Source organism: Lottia gigantea (assembly GCF_000327385.1).
Source record: "Lottia gigantea unplaced genomic scaffold LOTGIsca_26, whole genome shotgun sequence".
Lineage (NCBI taxonomy): Eukaryota > Metazoa > Mollusca > Gastropoda > Lottiidae > Lottia > Lottia gigantea.
The window spans coordinates 2,208,702-2,235,438 of record NW_008708797.1 but is presented as its reverse complement, the minus strand read 5'-3'; the positions used below and the strand labels follow the sequence as shown (position 1 = coordinate 2,235,438).

Genomic DNA, 26,737 nt, shown 5'->3' with positions numbered 1-26,737 from the left:
AGTAGCAATATATAGCGTTGTCTAAGGGCCTAGTAATTATTGCATTATCAAAAAAGTATCTTTAGGATATGGGCGGTTTAAAACATACCTCTTCAAACTCTTCCAATGACTGATAAGATAAGATAAGATTTATTGCATAAAAGGCCATTGTGAGCAGCATACAAAGATAAAAAACAGTACAATATATTGATCTCTATTTGAAACACCGCCTCTCCAACAAGCCAGAAACCCTGACATATTTCTATCGTGTTTTACTTAGTAGACAGACCTCGTATTGGGAATTTGAAATTTGGGTAATAATGCCAATCAACACAGTTGGAAATCGAAAAAAAATTAGACTAATACAGCAAAATTTCTCTTATTGCACACTTCATGATGTTGCCCGTCTGCATTAGAGATATAGAAGAGTAGAACGTAAATCTTCATTCATTTCAGCCGTTGCGATTAGTTTAAATTCACTGCCTCATTCGATGTTTTTTGAATATTTAAGTGAACCAAGGTCCCGTCTATGTATTGATGAGGTTTACACGACGATGTATTTAAAATAAATCACTCTTGAAGTCGAATTAGCCTACAATTTAACTTCTAACTTTTAAAGATTCAGATATAAAATTAAATTTTGTTTTATATATTGCTTATATCGGACAAAACCAATGTCTTGTGAGGTTTCAAATGAAACAGGTTTGATCAACACGACAATCATATAAACGTATAAAATAAATAGTCTATAATAACATTGTCCTATAATCTTATCAGATTAATTAAATCTCGTCAATGGATTATTTATAATATAGAAAGATTACGTATCGTACGTCACGTTGACAACTACTGTTCTAAAGTAAGCCTAAGCTACATTGTTAAGTTGTAATGGATTTTATGTTAGATATACTATTTTAAGATTTTTGTTATGGTAAGCTTCACATTCGAAGGAAAATTCAAATACAAAGGATGTATGTTGTTGCTCTATAGGGGTCTAATATAATTGTGACTGGAGTACATTATACGGTAGGACCTTTACATACCTACAAAGCATAATCAAAAATAGACTTTAGGCCTTGTTGGTAAACCTGACTGGAGTAGCCTAGGCCTACAATGAGAATTTCGGTGTATTGTTTAAATTATGCTACATTAATATTTGTCAAGATCTAATTTAATAAGCTCATATCTTATTTCTCGAATGAATGCTATCCTAAAACAGTCCAAAATCTTTCATTACAACTGTTCTGATCCATAGGCTCTATAATAACATACTGATAATAAGGGTTCAAACGAAAAACTACTTTTGTCCTTAAAACTTAAAGGGGTAACTTCACTACTTTTGATACATCCATGTATCAAATCAATCCCCCAAAATGACACAAGAGGGAATGATATCGGAATTTTAGCTATTTTATCTAATAGCTATGTTTTTATATTACTATTATACATGCAGCCTACGTTGTCACTAAGAGAATATGAATGAAGTCAAAGACAGTATGACATGACCCACTTCTTTGTGATTGGCTACAATATTATGACGTAAACTTTCACATTGCAATGTGAAATTTAGACATGATTATCCCAGCCTCTTCTATTGATCGTGTGAACTTCATTTGTTTAACACTTAATTTCATTCACCATCACGATTCTTATGGAATTATCATATTATTCTCATGAGTTATATCTAAGAATACACCTTAATCATTTTCTTATTAAATTTTTTTGTGATTATTTTCAGTCAACGAAAAAGGACAAGAAGAAAAAGGGGCAGGTAAGTTATCTCCCCTTCAATATCTCTCTCCTTAGAAAACAAATTTAGCTATTGTTTATATTAGAAACCAAGATGGCTAACAATAAAACTTCCACGGCAAGATTATCTGCAAAAATGAATAAAACTGCTTCGCCAGTATCTTCCAGTGGAAATGTGTCACCAACAAAATCAGACTTAAAACAGAAAAGAGTGACTGTAGTAAGTAATGGCCATTAACACATGTACAGGTGCCCTTTTTCGTATTTTTTTTTGTCTGTGACAATGTTGTCAATATGACTGGAGTGGATCACAGTATAAAAAGACGGATGCCGGTGAAAAAATGTTAACAATTGGAATATAAGTCGTTTTATTAAGTGGAAACACCTCGCATCTGTAAAAAAAATGGCCGTAATTGTTCATATGTTATATTCTTTAAATAAAATGCATTATTCACAACATTCATTTTATTGTACAGATGCAAGGTGTTTTCATGCAGTAAAGCCACTTTATTCCATTTGCTTAAATTATTTCCCTGGCATTTGTTGTTTCCCTTTATCTTCTTATTACATATTACATACAGTCCCTGTGGACTGGATCGGACCAAAAAAATCATCTTAAATTGTCAATGGTGGTAAAACTAATGCAACATATTATGAATTTGTTACAGGGTGATGAACTTGACGGTAAAGAGACGGCCATGGCTTATAAAGTTTTAACAGCAGATCATTGTAAAGAATTACTTGCTCTAAGTGTGGAGAATATGCAACTGTAAGTTGGATTTTAGCTTAATAATGTTGTTATTAGTTAATTAAGTAGAAGGCCTACACAATTAATAGAAATGAAAGGTTTTGAAAATGAAATGTCTTCCTACTCTGTAACTCAGGCAATGTGATTCTGGATTAAGATTTTTGTCTTCTATAACTAGGAATTTCTTTTCTTATCTCTATAGGTGTCTCATAAAATGTTGACTTGTCATTTTAACTTTCATATGCGAGTAATTCTGGACACACTTGGATTTGAAGACTCAAATTTCAATGGTGAGCTATGAATTTCTAAGACTAAAGTACGAGTGGTTAAAAAGTGGTGCATCAATGGTTTCTTTCAGAAAATTAAGTGACATCTTTAAACTACAAGATAATTTAACAGATTTAAAAGAAGCATCCATATTAGATTATTATACTGCTGCTGTATGGTGGGCTAAAGAAAATTCTTTCACTGAACAACAGCTATCAGGGTTTTTTACAGTTATACATACATTACTGGATAATGTAAAAGGTTTGATCATTAATTTTAGTATTTTAATATAATTTTAATATAATACAAAGTAATTGAAAATCTGTGAGCTTAATGTGTTCATCAGGACCAGAGAGGAAATTATTAAATTCATTTTATTTCATGATTTCATATTTCCTCAATGAAGATATTCTTTATTATAGAAAAACATATGAGCATCATAGAAAATATAAAAGAATTACAGAAAATGTTGGTTGGTATTGGTGTAGAACATGCTATTCAGCCTTCTGGTGGTTTACAGTTTTTCAATATTCAACAAGCTAAACTTATATCAGACTATGTTTCCAACAGGTATTTACAAAGTTTCATTATTTTTTCACACATAAGAAAGAACTTGATTAATACCGAAAGGACATCATTGCCTAAATTTTCATTGGTCTTCTTTGGAAAATAGTTAATTTAGATTTTCTAAGTATGTTTTCCTTTACTTAATTAAGATAAAGAATATTAGTATTAATCATTATAGACAGTTTTTGTCTGTTTGAAGCTTCCTTTGAAATTTCATATATGAATGAAAATTTTATGGCTTTATTTCAGTTTATTTCAGCACTATAAAATATATGAGTTTATGTTTAGTCACACACAAGCTGAAGAAATTATAGGAACAGATGTAAGTAGGCCCATTAGTTAGTATTCAATGTATAGACTACAGATATTTTATTTTATAACCAAACCTCATCATCAAATCATTTAAAATTGAACTAAGTCAATGATATTTATCTCATATATTTTAATACTACTATTAGGTTGATGTTGAAGTTTGTTTGGCTGCAGATGTACCTTTCCCTCCACCATTAGATGAAGGTATAAATGAGAATATATATCAACAATATATAGCTACCCCACCACCATCTCCTACTCCTGAAGTAAATAAACATTTTCCTTCTCTTTTAAAATTAATCCCCATCAGTAGATGCGGTAATAGTACAGATTCATAAAATTTCCCTTATTGAAGAGTGCTTGGCTCGACATTCTCTATGTTTATGAACTAAATCGGGAGAATCTAAAACCTCCCTTTAAATTTTTTGCAAAAAAAGAATTATTGTTATCTACAAGTAAAATAAATATAGGTATAATCAGTTGATATTATTCAGTAATTTCCTGGTTTAATTATATAATATATTTATATGTTATATGACATCTAGCCAAATGAAGAAGATAATACAGTAAACAAAGAAGTTGATATTGATAAAGTTTTACCAGAAGATATCAATATCTATAGTGAATTAACACCAGAAGATGTTAGAGATATTATAGAAAGTGTATCTAAAGAAATGTTGGGAGGTTTACAGGTCAGAATACCTTCTTATATATGGAAAAGATTCACAACTATTTTTAGAGTTTTAGTCATGCATCCAATCATGACTGGTTAACTTGATTTTCACAGGCTACCTCTTATGTTGTACAATGGCAGTGTTGCAATATTTCTGCAAGGTCATCAGAGCATTTAAATACTTATATCTTAGTCAATAGGCATTTCATTACTATGAACAGTTTTATTAATGATCTTAATTAATCTTAACATTAATTCTTTGTTCTTAGAGATTTGCCATTGTATTTATTTTTATATTTCATTTTACAGACTGATGTAGCCAAAAAACTTCAAGAAAAAGAAAATCAAATCATCGCCAGAATCAACAAAATTCATAAAGTTGCAGTTACCCCATCTTCATGATTGTTTTTGATGTCAAGTACCATGCCACATCAATCCTAACTATCTATGTTGAATTAGGGGCTATGTATCTTAATATTTTTAATAGCTTCAGTATATGAAGTTGTCCTCTTTCATGGTCTGAACTGTATATTTCAATCAAAAGAAATGGTGAAATTTTTCTACCAGATATTGTTTATGATAAAGTGCTTGTGTCATGTTTCTTTGATGATATTATAAATTCTATGTACTAAGAAAGCGGAATCTCACAATTTCAAAATGTGAAATGTGTATTACTATGGTAATAACAATTTCATGGAAATGTTAACAAATAAAAAAAGATTGAATCAAACAAAGTTTATTGTTCAGTATAATGTTATAAACATTCCTGTGATATACATATACATTATTTTAATGTATGTTTTATTATTAATGCTTTCTGTGATATAAATATTGTAAGAAATCTTAATCTTGTACTAAATATAGCTCTTCAATTTGTTTTTTTTCAAAAACTTAGTTTAGTAATTCATCAGTTCTTAATATTCAGTCCTTGATTCTGGTTCTAGACCAGACATTTCTTATATCAAAGATTCACACCAAATTTTCACAAGAATACAATAGGTTTCTTTGGGGCACTTAAAATATTCAACTAAAAAATCCAATATCATTTATTTGTAATTTCTCATTTGTCTTATTTACTTTGTAAGAGATAAAACTTTATTGACCATTACACCAATGCCATCAAATATCTCATGGAGTTTAGTTTCACACATAAATGCTGGAGTTGTTACTATTTTGTTTTTGTCGTCTACATGACATTCCTAAGAAAACTAAAGTCAAGGAAAACAAGTGAATAATCAGCAATGAATGACAATTTTGGATTCTGAAACAATGAATTAAAACTAGATCCAAGCTAGCTTTTCAAGTTTTAATGGATTTGTTTTTCCAATTTTATGTCCTTTTTTGACCTTATTCTTCTGAATCATAAGCTGCAGAGATCTAATTTTGTGTAGAAAGCACACTGACATCTTCACTGTGTATGATTAAGGACCCTTACATGGAGAATATCAAAATGTAATTATTAGCTCTTAACATTTATCAACAACACCTTGTCATTCTTAAGGTTTACTTGCAATTATGACCAATAGAGACACAATGCTAATTAAAGGATACAGTCACAGACTTTTTAATATGCTTGGAACCCATCGATTCAATAGCACCAGCAGTTCCAGCATGAGGCCATTTACCACCTTCTTCTTTATCAGATCCTACTGTTACTTCACATCCATTGAATACTTTAGCTGCTAATACTGGTGATATACAACACAATCTAAAAATATCATAGTTTAAAATATACACAATATATGCCTTAAAAGTAGTTGAGTTTAAAAAAACCTCTATCAACAGTAAGAATGGCCTGAAAAGTAGCTGAAAATGAACTTCATCTATTTAGATGCAAATGTTTTATCTATAGGTGTCTCCACTTGTCTCTATTAATCTGAGAAAATTGTTATGAACTTTTTACATAATTTTCAATTGGTAAGCATGAATGATAAGATAGCGTTGCGAAGCATGGTGACATACGCCCACCAACAGCTTTGATTTCAAGTACAAATCATTGTTTGTGGCCTGTACAGTGAGCATGAGCCAATTGTGAACAGACAGATGGACGACAATATGCTTCCATACTAGTGTGGGCATATAAAAATCAAAAAAATCCATAAAGAATTGTTGCTTGAAGAGTGAGCAAAAGTTGGACTATATGTCTAATATAGGGTATACACTAAGTTGAAAATAACATTTTGGTGAAAAATTATCAGATCATCACGAAATTAGATATAGATCATCTTCATAATGACATTGACCTACAAAATAAAAATCAAAAGAATCCATAATGAATTGTTGCCTGTAGAGTAAGCACGAGTTGCACAATACAGTTAATAGTATGAAAACGGTAAGTAGCACACAATATTTCGGTGAAAAACTACCAGATCATCACAAAAAACCGCTACGAATCATCTTCATAATGACATTGACCCACTAAATAAAAATCAAAAGAGTTGTAGCCTGTAGAATGAGCACGAGCCACATGTGAACTGACCGACGGACTGCCAGGGTATATATTTGTGGGCATATGAAAATCATGATGCTTGTGTCAAAAGTTTTACTGAACTAATTACTAATAGAAAAAATCTACTGACCCAATGGGCTTTTTCTCATTATAAAAATCTTTCAATGTCTTTTCTACTTCGTCATTGACTTTCATGGCAGTTCCATCAGATGCAAAACTTGAACTGAAATCGTACAAAAGTTAAAAATTTAACTTTATAAATGACAGCGAATACGTTAATTTTCTCTGTAACAATTTATGGTATAGTACTAAATGCTCAGAGGGTTATTGCATTATGATCTATTGCTGGTTAAGGTGGGATAGGGATAGGTAGGGTTGTGGAGGGATTAGGGTTAGGGGATGGATTTAGGGTAGGTAGGTTAGTGTTAGGGTAGGGGATTAGCGTTATGGCTGATTGGTTCATTGTCATAATGAACATTGCTTCCAAGAATTGGTCTAATGAGGAATCTTTCTTTACCAGTATATGGGAATCAATTCATCTCTAATCATCTGATGTAAGTTATTTTTCAAATACATGCAGAAAGAAACAACTGATGAAATTCACTTCAAGATGAACTTTAACCTTACAGATTCTTTGCAGCACCAAATCCACCAGGAAAGATAACGGCATCAAATTTTTTTGAGTCAAGTTCTGACAGTGCTGAAATTTTTCCTCTTGCTATTCTTGCTGATTCTTCTAACACATTTCTGTACACATAAATAAACAGATAGTGGACCACAGCCATATACGCCCACCGCGGCATGCGGGTGGTAAATATTAAAGATTTTGGGGCAAGGGCAATAACTCTGCTTCTTACGGTCAAAAATAGCTCAAATTCGAACTTGATCTTCGTTTTATGAATATGTCTACACATACCGAATAGCCTTATATTTAATCAGAAGTAAACTAAACTTTCTCAAACCTTTCGATTTAGGTCCAATAACATCCATTTTAAGTTCCATCAAAATCGGTTGAAAACTAAGAGAGCAATAGCGTATTCAAGATTTTGGGGCAAGGGCAATAACTCTGCTTCCAATGGTCGAAAATAGCTCAAATTCGAACTTGATCTTCGTTTTATAAATATGTATACACATACCGAATTTCAATTAATTCCATCAAAAACTGACGGACGGACGGACCGACGGACAGGGGTGCCAACAATATACGTCCACATAAACAGTTAGTTGTTTCATTATATTAACTAACATTCATTCTAAAAGAACACTTTTTATTTTTATTTGAATTGTTTTTTAACTGCAGTTTTGATATGATTGTATATTATTAAGCTTATAAGTAACAGGAGAACATTATACTTGTATGAACAGATCTAACAGTTAACTGTAAATAAAAGATTTGTATAATCATTATTGTAACTAATACACACATTGCTAACATTACCTATTTTGTTCCATTGGTTCACCTTTTGTATGGTTGATAACATGCATTTGGTTAATATTAGGAGCAAACATTCCAACTTCACTTCCAGCTCGACTTAGATGTACTAAAATACTGAAACAAAAAATATAAATCACAATTAAAGGGGTATTCTGTTTTAATTTCAACGTGTAAACTGGCTTATGTCCTTTATATAGTTTCTATACGTTAATCTTGAAACAGAAACCAGTTTAAACATCAAATTTAAGAATTGTTGAATTAAAAAAATACATGACATGATTTTTGTTTGGACAGTGTATTTTTAACTACAGGCCTACAACTCTTCATGTGGAGGCACGTTTGTGAAATTGCTGCTGAGTGGTTATCAACAATTGGTGGTCCATTCAGAATTCATTTCTCATAATCAAATATTGTCTAGTACAGTAAAAACAGGCCTGGGGGATTCAAAATACTTAGGTTACCGGTTAAGACTTTTGTAGATTTTTGTGTTTGTTGTTTGTGACCTAATGTTTGGATATTTTAAGTTAAATCTCTACATGTTGGCATGCAGTTTGATGCATTTCACACTCCAAACCACATCTGCAAAATTTGACATAATCTGAAAGCATTTCCTTTTCTTTATTACAATGTAAAAGCATGCGAACTGGATGATGACTTTACTTGCCAATATTACCTTATCTTATCTTTTTTACAGATAACATTTAAATGTTTAAAATCAATATTGATTTAATGTTATGTGTCCTAATAAATCAAAAAAGTATAGAAATTCAGTTACAACTTACGCAGATGCTTCGTGTACCTCAGTTCCATCATATACACCACATCCCGACAGTATCTACATTTGAAAATAAAGATAGCTTGCCAGACAAGGAAATATACGCCCACTGGCAGCTTGATTTTGAATAAAATTATTCATATACTGGTATGAAATATTCAACCTTCAGTCACTTCTTTTTAAGTTTTTGGGTGATACCGAATAATATTACCATGTTTTGTAAAAATCTGTCAAGAATTGTGTCATCTACAATGTTGACGAGCTGTAAATGGAATGCGTTTTCAGGAACAAGGGCAATAACTCATACTTAATATTTTTCTGATTTTCAATAGGGGTCATCCTTGGGTGATTACAAAAACTCACACCAAGTTTCGTCAAACGCATTTTCAAGAACAAGGGCAATAACTCATACTGAATATTTTTCAATTTTCTGTAGTTCAATAGGGTTTAAACATTCACATCCGATTTTGTCAAAATCTCACAAAAATTGAACCTTCTAGAAATTAAACATGTTTTCAAGAACAAGGGCAATAACTCATACTATTTTTTTCCTTTTTTCCGATTTTCAATAGGGGTCATCCTTGGGTGATTACTAACACTCACACCGATTTCACCAGAATTTTGTCTTCTGGAGTGTTCACGAGCTAAAAATTGAACGCGTTTTCAAGAACAAGGGCAATAACTCAAACTAAATATTTTTTTCAATTTTCTGATTTTCAATAGGGTTCATCCTTGGTTGATTACAAACAATCATACTAAGTTTCGTCATAATCAGTTAAGGATTGTGCCTTTTAGAGTGTGTACGAAAAATTGTGGACGGACGGACCAACCAAACGACGTACATGGGTGACGACAATATACCCCGCCCATTTCATGTGGGGGTATAAAAATGGCAAGAATAGACTGAAAATCTCTTCATTATTGACATAAAATTTATGAAATCATAAGGTTTCCTCATCTTTACAATATATCAAATTGTTAGAAATAAATATATAGGCTACTATAGGCTATATCTACATAATAACTTGTTAATTAATCTAAAGACAGTAGAAATGTGTAAGTGAAGGTCTAATGAAGTATTTCATATTGCAGAAGTTGGTATTTATTAAATTCAATGGCACTTTTGAAATTATGATTCTAATAAGAGCTTGCATTTAATTTATTAGTTGTGGTCTGGGTTTTATTAAAATCAAAATAAAAAATGCATTTCATAATATTTACCACTGCAACTTTTGCTTGAGCCATAGCACTGGTGTGAAATGCAGAGTAAGTGACGCAGTTTACATGTAATGTAGGAGAAGACAACCTGAAAAGCTTGGACAAAAACATTTATTCAGTGTTTTACATACGAACTTGAAATTTAATGATTTAGAAGCATTGATAATCTCCCCTGCAATGAAAATCCGAACACTCGACTCGGTAATACGAAATTTGCAAAAATTGATAGATTTTGCCAGATAAAATATATGTGGTATAACATAACACAATCTAGAATTAATTTGAAATTGGTTTTTTAATTCAACCGTCTATATATTTTAGCCAATTGTGAAATTAGACCGAAAAAGTCTGCTTAGATAGTTTAGCCATATGCAGCGCCATCTGTAGCCGCGCGTGATACGAGACAACAAAAATGGCGGAGGAACAGGTGAGTAAAATTTTCAAAACATTGATTAAAAATCACAGTTTCCATGCAAAGTAACTAAGTTACAGTCTTGTCAATCCTGTCAAATACGCATATGTGTCTCTGGAAAGTCAGGGTGAAATATCATACGACTAGAGTCACTGATTGAACGACATGAGGGTGTGCGATATCTTTTTTTTTATCCCATGGTCTGGACTTCTCTGTCTAACTCTACCATAGTGCATTTGTAGGTTGTAAGATCTAGCCAAATAATTATAATAAACAATGTTTTTATGCTGTGTAATTTTTAATCTGCATATTCCAGGCAGTCTTAGTTACTTTGACACCCCTATTGCTATTGTTATGATGAATATTACATTTTGATCTTTCCAGCTTCTGATTGATATTTTGTCTGCTGGAGTAGATACAGAGAAAAATAGGCCCTGTTTGATAGGGATTTGTGAATTTTGAACTTATGGCTGACACGCCAATGGTTGATGCGAGATCATTTTCATTAAAAAGAACTAAGGCAAAAGGAACAGGAGACGTGACATGTAGTTTTTTCTGTCTGTATACCAGCAAGAGTTCTGGAATAGAGACAGATGTTTCGGTCTATGAGGAGGGAAGATCAAATTATTATAGAAAACTGATTTTTTAAGATTGATTGAAAATGATTTTTTTCTACACTTTTTTAGGAACTTCTCCGACTTGAAGAATTGTGTAAACAGCTCTATGAGACAGCCGATAGCAATGTTCGCTCTGAAGCAGAAAAGGCATTGGTTGCCTTTGCTATGTCACCGGATTGCTTGAATAAGTGTCAATTACTTCTTGAAAGAGGCAGTGTAGGTTCTTTCATGTTATGTTGGTCGTTAACGTAACGTAATCTGTTATGAGTGCAGGAGACCCTATTAATAGATGTTCTATTTGCTATTCTAATTGATCTAATTGATCACAGTAAATCTGATTGAAAGAGTTTTGATTATTTTTTATATGCCCACATCCTGTCCGTCCACAATGGCTCGTATACGCTCTACAAGGCAGAATTCTTGATTGATTAGGACGAAACTTGGTATGGTTGTGTTTGTAATCACCCAAAGATGAACCTTATTGAAAATCAGAAAAATCGAAAAATATTTTGTTTGAGTTATTGCCATTGTTCTTAAAACGCTCTAGAAAGCGCAATTCTTGACAGATTTTGATGAAACTTGGTGTGAGTGTTTGTTATCACCCAGGATGAACCCTATTTAAAGTAAAAAAAAACCCAATTATTATGAGTTATTGCCCTTGTTCTTGAAAACGCGTTCAATTTTAGCTTGTAAACCCTCTAGAAGGCACAATTCTGGGTGGATGTTAATGAAACTTGGTGTTTTTGTAATCACCCAAGGATAAACCCTATCGAAAAACAAAATAATTGAAAAATATTTAGTTTGAGTTATTACCCTTGTTCTTGAAAACGTAAACACTCCATAAGGTACAAATCTTGACAGATGTAGATGAAACTTGGTATGAGTGTTAGTAATATTATTAAAAACACGTTCAAGTTTTAGCCTGTAAACAATCTAGAATGCCCAATCCTTAACAGATATTGATAAAATTTGGTGATATTATTCAGTATTGCATGAAAAATTTCAAAATAAGTGTAAATCTGAAGGTTGAATATTTCATACTGGTTATTGTTACTGTACTGCCAAATATTTCTATTTGAAATCAAAGATGCCGGTGGACGTATATTGTCTTGTCTGGCAAGCTATCTTGATATGTAAATTTCAAGGGTTTTATAGCTATTCCATGTCTCCTGATTTTTAAATGATAATAGATATTTTTTTTACAGTCACCATATGCACAACTTTTGGCAGCCACAACACTGACAAAACTAGTCAGTAGACCAAATGTGACTTTACCCTTAGAACAGAGAATTGACATAAGTTAGTTTTTATTATTTTCTTTATCTAAGCTTATTCTAGGGATCCCAGACTTCCATTATCTAGAGGAATTCCTCTGTTTTCTGGCCAGTGGTAATTTTACTCTATTTTGGAATAAACCACAATAAAATTTGGTTAAAGGTATGAAATGATTTTTATAGGAAAGCATCTTCAAATGGTAAAATCTCCAATATACCCTCACATTGGAGCCCCGTTGACCCTTAGTTGATCATTACAATTTTCTCTATTTTTTTTTTTGCACACTGTTCCCTATTAATCTATAAGCTTATACTGACAAAAGTGTAAAATTTGTTTTATTTTCTGTTCTATTCTCTTTGCAGGAAATTATATTTTGAACTATTTAGCCAACCGTCCTAAGCTTCTTCATTATGTTTCACAAGCTTTAGTTCAGGTGGGTATTTGATGTGATCTAAAATGTATATAAGTTGCTGGCTGGTAGGTATAGAATAATATCTAAGCAAAGTGCTTTAGACTGATATATTCCTTATTTTGTAAGAAGTTAAGTTCTTCCCTAGGGAGGTTTTTTAGATTAATGATTTTGAAGGTTCGAGAATGCCTTATTTCTGGGGACATTTTTCAATAGACTTTGAGGACATTTTTATACGCCCACATGAAATGGGGGGCGTATATTGTCGTCACCCATGTCCGTCGGTCCGTTCGTCCACAATTGCTCGTAAACACTCTACAGGGCACAATTCTTGACGGATTTTAACGAAACTTAATATGTGTGTTCGCAATCACCCAAGGATAAACCCTATTGAAAATCAGCGAAATCGAAAAATATTTAGCATGAATTATTGCCCTTGTTAATTTTAGCTCGTAAACACTCTAGAAGGCACAATTCTTGACAGATTTTGACGCAACTTGGTATGAGTGTTTGTAATCACCCAAGGATAAACCCTATTGAAAATCAGCGAAATCGAAAAATATATAGTATGAATTATTGCCCTTGTTCTTGCAAACGCGTTCAATTTTTAGCTCGTAAACACTCTAGAAGGCACAATTCTTGACAGATTTTGACGAAACTTGGTATGAGTGTTCGTTATCCCCCAAGGATAGACCCTATTGAAAATCAGCGAAATCGAAAAATATTAAGTATGAATTATTGCCCTTGTTCTTGAAAACGCGTTCAATTTTTAGCTCGTAAACGTTCTAGAAGGCCTAATTCTTGAAGGATTTTAACGAAACTTGGTATGAGTGTTCATAATCACCCAAGGATAAACCCTATTGAAAACAGCGAAATCGAAAAATATTTAGTATGAATTATTGCCCTTGTTCTTGCAAACGCGTTCAATTTTTAGCTCGTAAACACTCTAGAAGGCACAATTCTTGACAGATTTTGACGAAACTTGGTATGAGTGTTCGTAATCACCCAAGGATAAACCCTATTGAAAATCAGCGAAATCGAAAAATATTTAGTATGAATTATTGCCCTTGTTCTTGAAAACGCATTCAATTTTTAGCCCATAAACACTCTAGAAGGCACAATTCTTGAAGGATTTTAACGAAACTTGGTATGAGTGTTCGTAATCACCCAAGGATAAACCCTATTGAAAATCAGTGAAATCGTAAAATATTTAGTATGAATTATTGCCCTTGTCATTGAAAACGTGTTCAATTTTTAGCTCGTAAACACTCTAGAAGGCACAATTCTTGAAGGATTTTAACAGAACTTGTTATGAGTGTTTGTAATCACCCAAGGATAAACCCTATTGAAAATCAGCGAAATCAAAAAATATTTAGTATGAATTATTGCCCTTGTTCTTGAAAACAGGTTCAATTTTTAGCTCGTAATCACTCTACAGGGCGCAATTCTTGATGGATTTTAACGAAACTTCGTATGAGTGTTTGTAATCACCCAAGGATAAACCCTATTGAAAATCAGCGAAATCGAAAAATATTTAGTATGAAGTATTGCCCTTGTTCTTGCAAACCGTTCAATTTTTAGCTCGTAAACACTCTAGAAGGCACAATTCTTGACAGATTTTGACGAAACTTGGTATGAGTGTTCGTATTCACCCAAGGATAAACCCTATAGAAAAATCAGGGAAATTGAAAAATATGTAGTATGAATTATTGCCCTTGTTCTTGAAAACGAGTTCAATTTTTAGCTTGTAAACACTCTAGGAGGCACAATTCTTGACAGACTCTACAAGTCACAATATTTTTGTTCATAATCACAATTTACAATAGATGTCATTATTTTCCTGAGAAACTATTTTGGTCACCCAAGGATAAACCCTATAGAAAAATCAGGGAAATCGAAAAATATGTAGTATGAATTATTGCCTATATTTTTGAATATAATCTGCAAATACACAATTCATGACAGACTTATTGAACTCACCCAAGGATAAATCTGATCAAAAATCTTGTACAACACGTAATTTTTATTCTACAAAGCAGAAGTCTAAAACAAATTTGACAACTTGATGAAATTGATCACAATCAAAACTAAACCTTTTGAAATATAAAATACAAGTTATTGCCGTTATTCTTACAAATGTGTTTGATTTTTAACTTGTGATGGCACAGTTTGTGATGGATTTGGGTATAAGTTGAATATTTCCTGGTGTCTATGTTTGCTATTTTCTAACAAATATTCAATTTCAAACAAAGCTATCAGTGGGCGTATATTACCTTGCCTGGCAAGCTATCTTATACCATGTATTGACCTAAATTATTTCAGCTTTTTGTCAGAATAACAAAGTATGGCTGGTTTGATGTGAATAAGGATGAATACGTGTTTCGTAATGTAGTTAGTGATGTTGGTAAATTTATTCAGGTATATATTGTAACACTTTCTTTCACATAATATATCTTAATAATCTTCAAAAGTCCCCAAACATTCAACATGAATAACTGGATCAAAATTAAGATTCAATGATCAACTATAATCTCAAGACATTTTTCTCTATTAATTGCTAGAATTTTTAAATATTCCTATGATATGCTATAAAAATCTTGAAAATAATTTGATTGAATTGATTAAGTGGTCCAGAACTTTGCTGATCAGGATCCATTTATATGTTATTAAAACTTTGTCAGATTGTGCTAAATATAAGAGTTATATTTGACTATAGCATAAGGAAAAGTAGCTCATCTGTCAGATAAAATATATCATTGTGCTTGTTTATAGAGTGGTTCAACACAACATGTGATGATAGGTGTTCAGATCTTATCTCAGTTAGTCAGTGAAGTTAATCAAGTAAGTGAGGTGAGTTAGATTCTGACTCTATATATATTTATTTATCTGCATGGCATTGAATGAAGTTATTTGATATTCTGTATTAACTGTACAGCAAAATTAACCTCTGATTAGTTTTTATAGTGTACTCCAGACTGGAATATTTCCAAAATGAAATATAAGCTTAGGGATAATATTTTAGTTTCAATTCTATTCCAAAATAAGAATTGCTTTGATTTGAAAATTCGACAATAATAAATTCAAGATCTATTCCAATGTATAAAAAAAAAAATGGCCAAAAAACATTGATAAAACAGAATATATAAAGAAGACTGTATGACCCATCAATGTTTAAAACATTTACAAGTACATCATTATTTTGAGAGAGATTCTCTGGACACAACTACTCAACTCAAACTAAGCAGTAAGATAATCCTTTTTAAAATTTTCAGGCTGAAGCATCTCGTTCTTTAACTAAATACAGAAAGATTGCTTTATCATTTGTTGATACCCAGTTATATGAAATATTTCAACTAGCATGTACATTATTAAGAACTGCTGTAGGAAACCTAAAGAATCTAGACTTATCAGATGTTAATCAGGTTTGTAAATCTAATGTATTGATTTAATTTAAAAATTGTAGATATTATTGACTACAGTCTGATGTTAAGTTATGATTAATAGGAAGAAAAGGATCATATTTATGTACTCCATTTCCAAGCAATATTTGAATATTTAGTTGCTCTCGAATCCTTGTTGTTAGGTCGCCCAGGATTCTCTCCAATTAGTTAAATGTATTTATGGGAAGATGAAAAACTGATAACTATTGTTTTGTATTTCAGCATGGTTTATTATCACATACACTACAGTTGACTCTAAATACACTAACATTTGACTTCAGTGGTAATTGTACAGATGAATCATCAGATGATTTATCTAACGCTCAGATTCCTACAACCTGGAGAACAGGTAATGCTTACTTGTTTCTAACCCCAGGAGTCAGGACTGACTAATTATAGTTTTCAGCACTCTTATTGTCCCCCTTAATAGCGGTTGCTCTGGTATTTCTTGGATATTTTAAGGAACTATTGTTTTTCTTTTTCAGCTTTCTTAGACTTCACTACTGTTCAACTCTTCTTTGATTTATTTAATGGGTTACCATCAACATTATCACCTATGGTAAATAACAATTATCAAGTATTCCTTTTTACCATTGATGGAGACATTAATATTATTGTAATGTAATCAAAAGGGAGATTAGAAAAAGAATATGAAAATGTTGATTATTTATGAAATAAGTGTAAGAAGATAAAAACTAATAGAACTGATGAGATGAAATTGATTACTTATGAATTATTTATATTTCAGGCATTATCATGTTTAGTACAAATGGCGTCTACTAGAAGATCATTATTTAACAGTGCTGAGCGAGTTAAATTCCTCAATTATTTAGTATCTGGTGTACGTGGTATACTAGAAAACCCACAGGTGTGTATTTAATTTCAATATTAAATTTCAGAATTAGATATCACATGAAAAGTTGAAATTTAGAATGCATACTACCGGAAAAATGACAAAAATAATGGTTGAGTTGCAACAACAAAGGAATGTCATATCAGACATATAACTGTTTCACAATATATTATAATAGTGATGATTTACTATTTGTTCGGTTAAAAGTTTGAAATATCTTTTGTAAAGTATTAATGTAACTGTTGATTACAGGGTCTATCAGATCCAGCTAACTACCATGAGTTCTGTCGTCTGTTAGCTAGATTAAAATCTAATTATCAGCTCTTAGAATTAGTTAAAGTAGATAACTATCCTGAATTTATTAAATTAATTGCAGAATTTACAGTAACAAGTTTACAGGTAATACATTATTTATCACTATTGTAAATCATATGATCCTGAAGGATAAGAGTGTTTAAAAAGTGGAACAAATGAAAACATGTTATGAATTACTCAAAACATGATTGACAATTTCTAGCTGACTTTCTTTATATCAAAAAATCATATGCCTTTTGACATCCCATTTACTGAGGTTGAGGACTTACCTTTTGTAAACATTTATAAAGTTACAGTAACTTAAAATTAAACTATTGATTCAATGGTATATGGACTCATTTATACAACAAAAACGTCCAAGGAATTTTCAGTATTAATTTATTAAAATCTGCTTTTGTATTTATTTTAGATGTGGCAGTTTGCACCGAATAGTGTTCATTATTTATTAAGTTTATGGCATAGAATGGTTCAATCTATACCATATCTTAAAGCATCAATACCCCATTCATTAGAAACCTACGCACCAGAAGTCACTAAAGCTTATATAACATCTAGAGTTTCATCTGTACATGTTGTAATTAGGTTGGTATATTCAACACTGAAAATTCATTTATTTTAATTAGAGGAAAAAATGGAGAAATATGTATTTCAATAGTATATAGATTGATTATATGATAAAATTTCACTCAATGCAAAATAATTTTGTAAGAATTTACATCATTTACAAACTGTTTTAATATTCTGGGTTTTTTTTTATCTCCCCACATGAAATGGGTGTGAAACCTGATGTGAGCATTTGTAATCACCAAAGGATGAACCCTATTGAAAATAGAAAAATATTTAGTATGAGTTATTGCCCTTGTTATTGAAAACCGCATTCAATTTTAGCTTGTAAATAGAAGGTTGACAGATTTTGACGAAACTTGCAGTGAGTGTTTATCACCCATGGATGAATCCAATTAAAAATCAGAAAAATTTAAAAATATTTAGTATGAGTTATTGTCCTTGTTTTTGAAAACGTGTTCAATTTTTAGCCTGTTTACACTCTAAAAAGCCCAATTCTTGGTTGATGAAATTTGGTAATATTATATTAAAAAGTTCAAAAGAAGTGTATGACTGAAGGTTTCATACTGGTGATTTTTACTCTACTGCCAAATAATTTTATTCAAAATCAATTTGCCAGTGGGAGTATATTACCTTGCCTGGCAAGCTGACTTTAAATAAAATATGACATGTACCCTTCAGCTATCTAAATGAATTTGATTTATTTTAAATCATTTAAATGTAATTTCATTTAAATTTCATAATCCTTTGGATTACTATAACTGTTCATGTATTTACTATTAAACATTAAGAAATTCTCGAAATAAAACAGTTTGATTGATATAAAATGTAATTGTATCTATTGCAACTATTCTAGAGAAGGATTAGAAGACCCCTTAGATGATCATGGTATGATTTCACAACAGTTAGAACAGGTAGATATAATGACTGGGTTTTATAGACAATCATAAACGTGTGAACAAATCCAGCCCTCTGAGTCCATCAGTTAGCCAATGAATATTGCTGGAAACTTTAAGAATGAGTGAGGGAACTTTATTAGCTTGAAAAGATTATTATTTCAAAATGTATAAATAAAACTGTGCCCTATCAGTTATTATTTTATTTTCAGTTACTGACTATCGGAAGATGTGAATATGATAAAACCTGTGCTTTATTAGTATCATTATTTGACGAATCAGCTAGAACCTATCAGGAACTTATTTCATCTGGTGGACAGTCAGTAGATATAGCTATACAGGAAGGACGTTTAACCTGGCTTGTATATATAATTGGTGCTGTGATAGGGGGTAGGGTAGCGTTCGCTAGTACTGATGAACATGATGCTATGGATGGGGAATTAGTTTGTAGGTAGGTTATTTATTATATAAAATCTTATTAGTTTAAAACAAAAAGAATCAATGATGAAATAGTAGACAGAAATTCTTGTATAATGTCTTTTGCCAACTCAACTGCACATACGTTTCAACCATATGTGTAGGAATAAAGTCTGTCAGCTCAGCTCATCCCTTACCATCAACAAATATAATCTTAGTGCTATAGTGTAAAACTCACAGTACAATACAGGATTACACACCAATTGTTTTGCTTACAGAGTTCTACAGTTAATGAATTTAACAGATTCTAGACTAGCTCAAGGTGGTAGTGAGAAATTAGATATAGCTATATTAAGTTTTCTAGATCAACTACGGAAAATATATTTAGGTGATCAAGTACAGAAAACATCCAAGGTAAATTTTTGAGAAAAATGTCTTTGAATTATTTGAATAGTTCATTATGATCTATTTTAATGATAACTTAATATTCTTATGAAAAATACAACTTATTTTAATTCAAGAATTCAAAGTGCAATCCCAAAACAGGTGGCTCAATTTCGAGCAATGCAACAATAGGATGTAAAACTTTCATTTGTAATTTTCTATTATTGTTATAGGTTTATAGAAGATTATCAGAAGTTTTAGGTTTAAATGATGAATCTATGGTTCTAAGTGTATGTATAGGAAAAATGTAAGTGTTTCTATTTGGAAATTCTTGGGGCCTGATATATTATTTTTTAAAAGAATTTTTCAAAGATACATTTCCAAAAACAATAGTGGGAAAAGATTCAGCTGATTAAGAGATTTGTGTTTTAAGGAGAAAGTAAATTTTGTGTACTATGCATTGTTTTGGTTTTATTTATCTAAGTAGATACAAAACATAGAAAATTCCTTATTTAAATCTACTTATCTTATATTCATTTCAGAATCACCAATTTAAAATGTTGGAGTAGATCAGAACAAATCACATCTAAAACATTACAGTTATTAAATGATTTATCTACTGGATATAGCAGTGTAAGAAAACTAGTCAAATTAGAAGCAGTACAGTTTATGTTAAATAATCATACTGTAAGTTCTCAATTTTCTGTACAATTTTATAACTACATATACATTGCCTGACTCTTTCATATGAAATTTTCCATGTACTTTTTCTGCAGTGACACAGTGCTTATCTGGCACGATAAATTTCTAAGGTTTGGATAAGGTATTGTTTACCTATCTGTATTTTGAATGGAATTGTTATCACATATTCGTCTAATTCTCCTAAGAACTGTTTAATGGCAAAAAATTTAGTACTTATAGCAGCACAAATCAGTTTTAGACTGGAAATATAGTACATACATACATATTTACAAACATAACATAAATGTATGCTAGTAAAAAGGGAAAAAACTGGATGAAGATTAAAAAGTTAATGAAATTCTATGTATTGCTTTTTTTTTCCAGAGTGATCACTTTCCATTCCTTGATATTAACAGTAGTAATTCTCGTATAGCTGATATGAGATGTCGCACCACATTTTATACAGCTATAGCTAGATTATTATTAGTTGATTTAGGGGAAGATGAAGAGAAATTCTACCAATTTATGTCACCATTAACAGGTATGATATATCCTTTATTGCTTCCTCTTTTGATTAAAATACCTCCACTGTTATATTTTTGATAAAGGCATCAATCAGGTTAGAGTATTAATGATCTAGATATTACACTTATATGTTAACAAAATACACTTTTTTTTTGTAAAATTATAAACTAAAAGTTACTATTTCTATTTTTAGCTGCTTTTGAAACAGTGGGTAATTTATTATCAAATGGTAATCCAAGCAGTGTTGATGATGCCAAAGTTAGTATTTAGAATCTTCATCTCTGCTTTCAAAACTAGTTCTACTGATGTTTTTATGAAATGCTTGTCAGATGAGTTTTTGTTAGTCAGAAATTGTTTAATTCAATACAATAAGTTAATAATGCCTTGTGTCATTTCATTGATTTAATACATTTATATTTGATATTTTCAGAGAACATTAATTGGTTTAGCTAGAGATTTACGAGGTATAGCCAATCCTATCAACACCAAAATCAGCTTTATGATGTTATTTGAATGGATGTATCCTTGTTATACCTATTATTATTTCACTTATTTGTACCTGTTGTGAGATTTTATTTGGATATTTAGAGGAATATTCTTTTAGTTTCTTATAATTGCTCTCCTTAACTACACTTCAGTTATCCAAACTATATAGCAATATTACAAAGAGCTATAGAATTATGGTATCATGATCCTACAGTAACAACACCCGTCCTCAAGTTAATGAATGAATTAGCACAAAACAGGTAAAAAGAGCATTATTTCATTTTTGGTATGATAAGGTTTGAAAAAGAGCCAGTTGCTAGAAAGAAAGATAGAATTTATGACGCTGTTAAATATTTTAGACTGAGTTGTAGAGTCCGGTTATTTGACTTTTTTTTTTTTTTTTAAAATTTAGTTTATAATAGATTTAATTTATTTTGTCGAAAATTCAATTCAACTGAGAGGTTGTGTTTTTTCTGTTTTAGATCACAGAGGTTACAGTTTGATGTATCCTCACCTAATGGTGTTCTGTTATTTCGTGAAGTTAGTAAAATGATAGTAGCTTATGGTGAGATGATTTAAATTTCCTCTGTTTGTTTTGAGTACTGTTTACATTAGTGCTACGAATAATTATCGAAAAATCAATTACCGGTACCGATAATGATAATCAATAATTCATTTCAAACTCGTAGAAACCGCATTTGCGGCGGTAACTCACCGTTAACTAAACTAGAGTAGTGTAAATGAGTACCCAGGATGATTTTGGCTAGTTCCCAGTGAACTGTCGGTACAAATTGACAGATACCAAACAACCCATTGAAGCGTCTGTTTCAATGTAAGATTACGAGCGGATTTTATACCAGTTGTGGGGTCAGTGTAATGAGTGTATCTCATTGAAGTCGCGGCAAATCAGTGTACTGGTTCCACAACGTGTATAAATATATTGTCTCAATGAATCTGTACTCATGAATATTAATAAACTTGAAGCTGATTGACAGGCAAGAAGAAACAAACAGCCAATAAGAGGAGAGTTATTTAAAAGTAATTCGATCTGTATAACTTTTTCATTCTAACTACCCGATTGAAATAAAAAAAATAATACCAAAACTTATTAAAACACTAGAACATGCTTAAAAACAATGTGTTGCATTTCCGCAATACAATAAAAATAATAACAAAATTCAAGGAACCGCGGCGTGTGTCGAACTTCTGATAATGATTACAGTGCTGCAGTGCTTATTTGTTTAACCTAATTAACATAACGGTGCACACGGCGACTGTCGACAAACTAAGACCATCGCTTATATCAAAAAAGAGGCTTGATAATCTTGACCACAATTCTTGCAACGCATTAGTGTTTTGATAATTGATACCCTAACTTGATTTATTAATCTCAATTATTCAATCAATAAAGATGTTTATTTACTGAGGAAACAGCTTAGAGACTCATACAGTAACAAATTTTCTGTCAAAATTGCTCTCTTTTTACTTCTTATAAAATTGATGGTTAACCGATTATCTCAAATCAGACCCGGTTATCCGTGAAATACTACCCGAAATCGGTTAAGTGATTAACCGTTTCAACACTAATTGCTTGCACTAGTTTGAATATTCTCTGTGTTATCTATTATCCTATATATACAGGAATTGTTGAATTTGAAGAAGATTGTTGTACTGTGTAATAATATAATACTTGATCAATTATTCTGTATTTAATTTCAGGTTCCCGGTCTCTTGCAATGAGTGAAAATGTTCAAAAAGATCAAATTTACCCTTTAAGATATCCTTTTTAACATTTTATACGCCGCCTGTCCGTCCGTCCGGCCATCCACACTTCTTGTAGGCGTGATAGAGGCTACAGTTTTTAAACAATCTTGATGAAACTTGATATGCATGTATATGTTCATGAGACCTGGGTCTAGTTCGAAATTGGTAATACTTAGATGAACAGTTTCAAAGTTATTGCCCTTGACTTAGTAAAACGTGTCAAATTTAGCTTGTAGGCACGATTAAGACTACAGGTTTTATCTGATCTTGATGAAACTTGATATGCATGTATATATTGATGGGATCTCAGTCCATTTCGAAATTGGAATTATCGGATGAATCGTTTGAGTTATTGCCCTTGACTTTGGTAATAATTGGATGAACAGTTTCAGAGTTGTTGTCCTTGTGTGTACAGCGATAAAACATTGTTTGAATTTGATGATAACTTGATGAACTGTTTCAGGTTTTTGCCTTGACTTATAGATGATTTTAAGATTACTTGGATATTCATTATTAAGCCACCAAGTATTTTGTTATCATTTCTGACAGCTGGTAGTGGGCGTACTAATTTTATTCTTGGTTTTTCCTTAATTTTTTTTCTACATTAAAAGGCATCTCTATGTGTTTTTCAATGTTAAAACATGCTTTATGTGGTAATTATTTAAATTTTGGTGTGTTTCGTCTCTATGGTGATGATGCTTTAGATAATTCATTAAATATGTTTGTTAAATTATTGTTATCTATATCACAGAATGATTTACTGGTAAGTAATATATATATATTTATTTATTTATTGTTTTTCAATGATATTTTCACTGTTAAAATAGTGCTCAATAAATCAATTGTAGAGCAATATATAGAAGTATCAAAACAATTGATTTATTGCTAAATATGTATGATATCTACAATTTCCTTCTGTTTAAAATTATCATAAAACTTATATTATTGAATTTATACTATTGAACTAAAGTCTAAAAATATATTCACAGCTGTTTTTGAATATAGTATCTTACACTGAATTTCTAATGTTAACATGATAAAATTACTCTAAAACTATGAATATCCTTGATGAAAAGTATCTTTTTTTTTTTACAATATATCTTGACATTTGGATTTATTCTTGTTTCATAATAGACTTAAGTTGAATTTCATCTATTTTTAGGATTATCCCAAACTTAGCCAGAATTATTATAGTTTAATTGAAAGATTAGCTCAGGATCATATGTCATTTATTAGTAATTTAGAGCCTCAAGTATTCCTCTATATATTATCTACTATATCAGAGGGACTAACAGCACTAGGTATGTACATCTTATCATGCAGTAAAACATTCTTAAACTATGAACTATCAATTACGGTACTGATAATTGATCAATTGACAATGTTGGACAGACTGAATAATGATATCAACTTTGTAACATTTTTAATAATTTACCATATACCCTTACCCCAATTACCCGATACTGTGAATTGCAAACATGAAAATGATTTAGAGTCTATACCTTCCTTAACACACAATATTTTGTATAAATACAACAGTGGATTGTTTTCACAATAATTGTGAATCAGTCATTTTTTAATGAATTATAATCCTTTTCATTAGATTGAATTTTATATATACTGTTTGTCCTAGATACTATCATTGATACTATCATTGTCATCAGGTTAAATTATGACATAGATACTGTCATTAGATTCAGTATTAAGCTTTACACTGTCATTAGATTCACTCATAAACTAGTGTTGTCAACCTTCATTGTCAGTATATTTCATTATATCCTGTTCATTCTAGATATTGTCATTGTCATTAGGTTAAACTATAACCTAAATTCTGTCATTACATTATAACCTAGATACTGCTATTCGATTCAGTAATAAGTAGATATTGTCATTAGATACAGTAATAAACTAGATACTGTCATTCCCAATAGATTAAATTATAACCTAGATACTGGCATTAGATTCATTATAACCATAATATTACAGATACTGTCATTTGTACTGGTTGTTGTGCAACATTAGATTATATTATAACCTATTTATTCCGTCGATTAACAACAAAGAAGAAAAAATCAAATAGTTCAGGTATCAATGATAGTGATGCATTCCTCAGAATATTAGAATTAAATCCTGATATATTACAGCAGGTAAGTTTGATTTTATTTGACTGGCTAGACAATAAGGCTTTAATTATTCTGTTGAGAAAATAAGGAGCTCTGTTATATAATTATACCTTAGGGTGTAGAAATGATTACTGATGGCCTAGTGGTTTGTGATAATCATAAACAACAACTCTGGCTGATTTGAAGTATGCCAGAAATTAGCTCTGAGGGCAATCTGTGCAATTTTCAGGAGGACCTGTGGTCTTTTTGCTACAAAAGGCTTGCCATTTAAGAGATACGATGTATTGAACCTATGATAAATTTTATGATGTTATATTGTAGATGTTAACAACAGTTTTAAATATTATAATGTTTGAAGATTGTAGAAATCAGTGGTCTATGTCTAGACCATTACTAGGTCTCATATTATTAAATGAAGAGGTAGGTAATTCACTAATATTTGTTTCTGTATATTTACCTTATTTTGTGATCTACAATAGGAGTTGTATTAAAGACTAATTTATTCTTTCTTTATTTATTTAGTTATAGAGAGGTCTCGGAGGTCAATTAGTTATCAGCATTTAAAATTGCTCATATTTAAACTGTTAAACACACATTTGCTCTTATTTTGTATTTGATAAGATTAAGACCAAATTTAGACCAAAATGTCTTTGAGCTCAATGGAAATCTCAAGGTGGGAATATGCTACAATTAATTTGATATATTCTGAAAAATACAAATGTTATCGGTGTGTGTAATTTTTGTGAGCCAGGAACAGGTATTCACAATATTGAAATATTTATCATTTCAGCATTTTAACAAAGTTCGGAGTAATATTATCTCGAGTCAGCCAGCAGAAAAACATCAAACAATGGCTCAATGTTTTGAGAATCTCATGGATGGTATAGAAAGATCCTTACTGACTAAAAATAGAGATAGGTCAGTGAATATTTATATTATTTATGCTTCTAATACTCTCAGTAATATGGTGTGGAGCCCTTTTTTGCCAACCAAGTGAACGTTAAGTTAAAGTTGGTTGGTATATGGAGTCTGTTCTCAAAGCATACTGCTAACTTGCATTTTAAAAGTGATCGTTATTCTTGATATATATGTTCTTCTTCATATTTCAGATTTACTCAAAACCTGTCAGTTTTTAGAAGAGATGTAAATGATTCATTAAAAGCCCAAAATCATAGTCCTTCAACCTCTTCCAATTCTCTAGATATGATGACTTATGGATAGTATTGGGTTTTATCATTTAACATCACATATAAAGTCATCTTTCATTTTTATATGACTTCATAGAACAAAGTGCTGTTGCTGTGTTAGGTCAGGGAAGGGGAAGGTAAAACAATTAACTGTGCCATTTGTTTTATGGAATGGGGTACCTGGTATATAGATGGTGCTATTCTGTGTTGGGGAATT

General features: G+C 31.2%; 3 protein-coding genes across 3 annotated transcripts; 2 read left to right on the top strand and 1 right to left on the bottom strand.

Moving 5' to 3' along the window:
- Positions 1-936: 936 nt before the first annotated feature.
- On the top strand, positions 937-4,862 carry LOTGIDRAFT_203888 (hypothetical protein). The gene is made up of 9 exons (XM_009056049.1): positions 937-1,005; positions 1,718-1,750; positions 2,397-2,497; positions 2,835-3,004; positions 3,166-3,313; positions 3,560-3,632; positions 3,769-3,888; positions 4,168-4,314; positions 4,605-4,862. Exons 3-9 carry the CDS (start codon positions 2,427-2,429, stop codon positions 4,695-4,697), a joined length of 822 nt encoding a protein of 273 aa, XP_009054297.1. The 5' UTR covers positions 937-1,005; positions 1,718-1,750; positions 2,397-2,426; the 3' UTR covers positions 4,698-4,862.
- Positions 4,863-5,017: 155 nt separating this feature from the next.
- LOTGIDRAFT_160866 (hypothetical protein) lies at positions 5,018-10,477 on the bottom strand. The gene is made up of 7 exons (XM_009056048.1): positions 10,176-10,477; positions 8,962-9,014; positions 8,183-8,293; positions 7,372-7,491; positions 6,875-6,967; positions 5,847-6,003; positions 5,018-5,494 (listed from the first exon to the last, which is right to left on the bottom strand). Exons 1-7 carry the CDS (start codon positions 10,197-10,199, stop codon positions 5,369-5,371), a joined length of 684 nt encoding a protein of 227 aa, XP_009054296.1. The 5' UTR covers positions 10,200-10,477; the 3' UTR covers positions 5,018-5,368.
- A 107-nt stretch (positions 10,478-10,584) lies between these two features.
- Positions 10,585-26,554, top strand: LOTGIDRAFT_160865 (hypothetical protein; the record flags this gene model as incomplete). The annotated part of the gene is made up of 28 exons (XM_009056047.1): positions 10,585-10,599; positions 11,271-11,417; positions 12,407-12,500; positions 12,839-12,909; positions 15,208-15,303; positions 15,658-15,726; positions 16,158-16,307; positions 16,548-16,674; positions 16,811-16,884; positions 17,074-17,193; positions 17,431-17,577; positions 17,903-18,075; positions 18,914-18,971; positions 19,166-19,404; positions 19,649-19,784; positions 19,988-20,061; positions 20,297-20,441; positions 20,820-20,976; positions 21,154-21,218; positions 21,391-21,479; positions 21,599-21,706; positions 21,929-22,011; positions 23,822-23,973; positions 24,373-24,511; positions 25,197-25,357; positions 25,655-25,753; positions 26,124-26,251; positions 26,443-26,554. The coding sequence occupies 28 exons, from the start codon at positions 10,585-10,587 to the stop codon at positions 26,552-26,554; spliced, it is 3,228 nt and encodes a 1,075-aa protein (XP_009054295.1).
- Positions 26,555-26,737: the final 183 nt, after the last annotated feature.

Coding starts and splice junctions, on each gene's coding strand:
- LOTGIDRAFT_160866 (XM_009056048.1), bottom strand. CDS start 10,199: ATGGCTCAAGCAAAAGTTGCAGTG. Junction 6,968..7,371: donor TTTGGTGCTGCAAAGAATCT/GTAAGGTTAAAG, acceptor GTACGATTTCAG/TTCAAGTTTTGCATCTGATG. Junction 5,495..5,846: donor ATATTAAAAAGTCTGTGACT/GTATCCTTTAAT, acceptor TAGTTTTCTTAG/GAATGTCATGTAGACGACAA.
- LOTGIDRAFT_203888 (XM_009056049.1), top strand. CDS start 2,427: ATGGCTTATAAAGTTTTAACAGCAGATCATTGTAAAGAATTACTTGCT. Junction 2,498..2,834: donor AGTGTGGAGAATATGCAACT/GTAAGTTGGATT, acceptor GGTTTCTTTCAG/AAAATTAAGTGACATCTTTA. Junction 3,889..4,167: donor CACCATCTCCTACTCCTGAA/GTAAATAAACAT, acceptor TATGACATCTAG/CCAAATGAAGAAGATAATAC.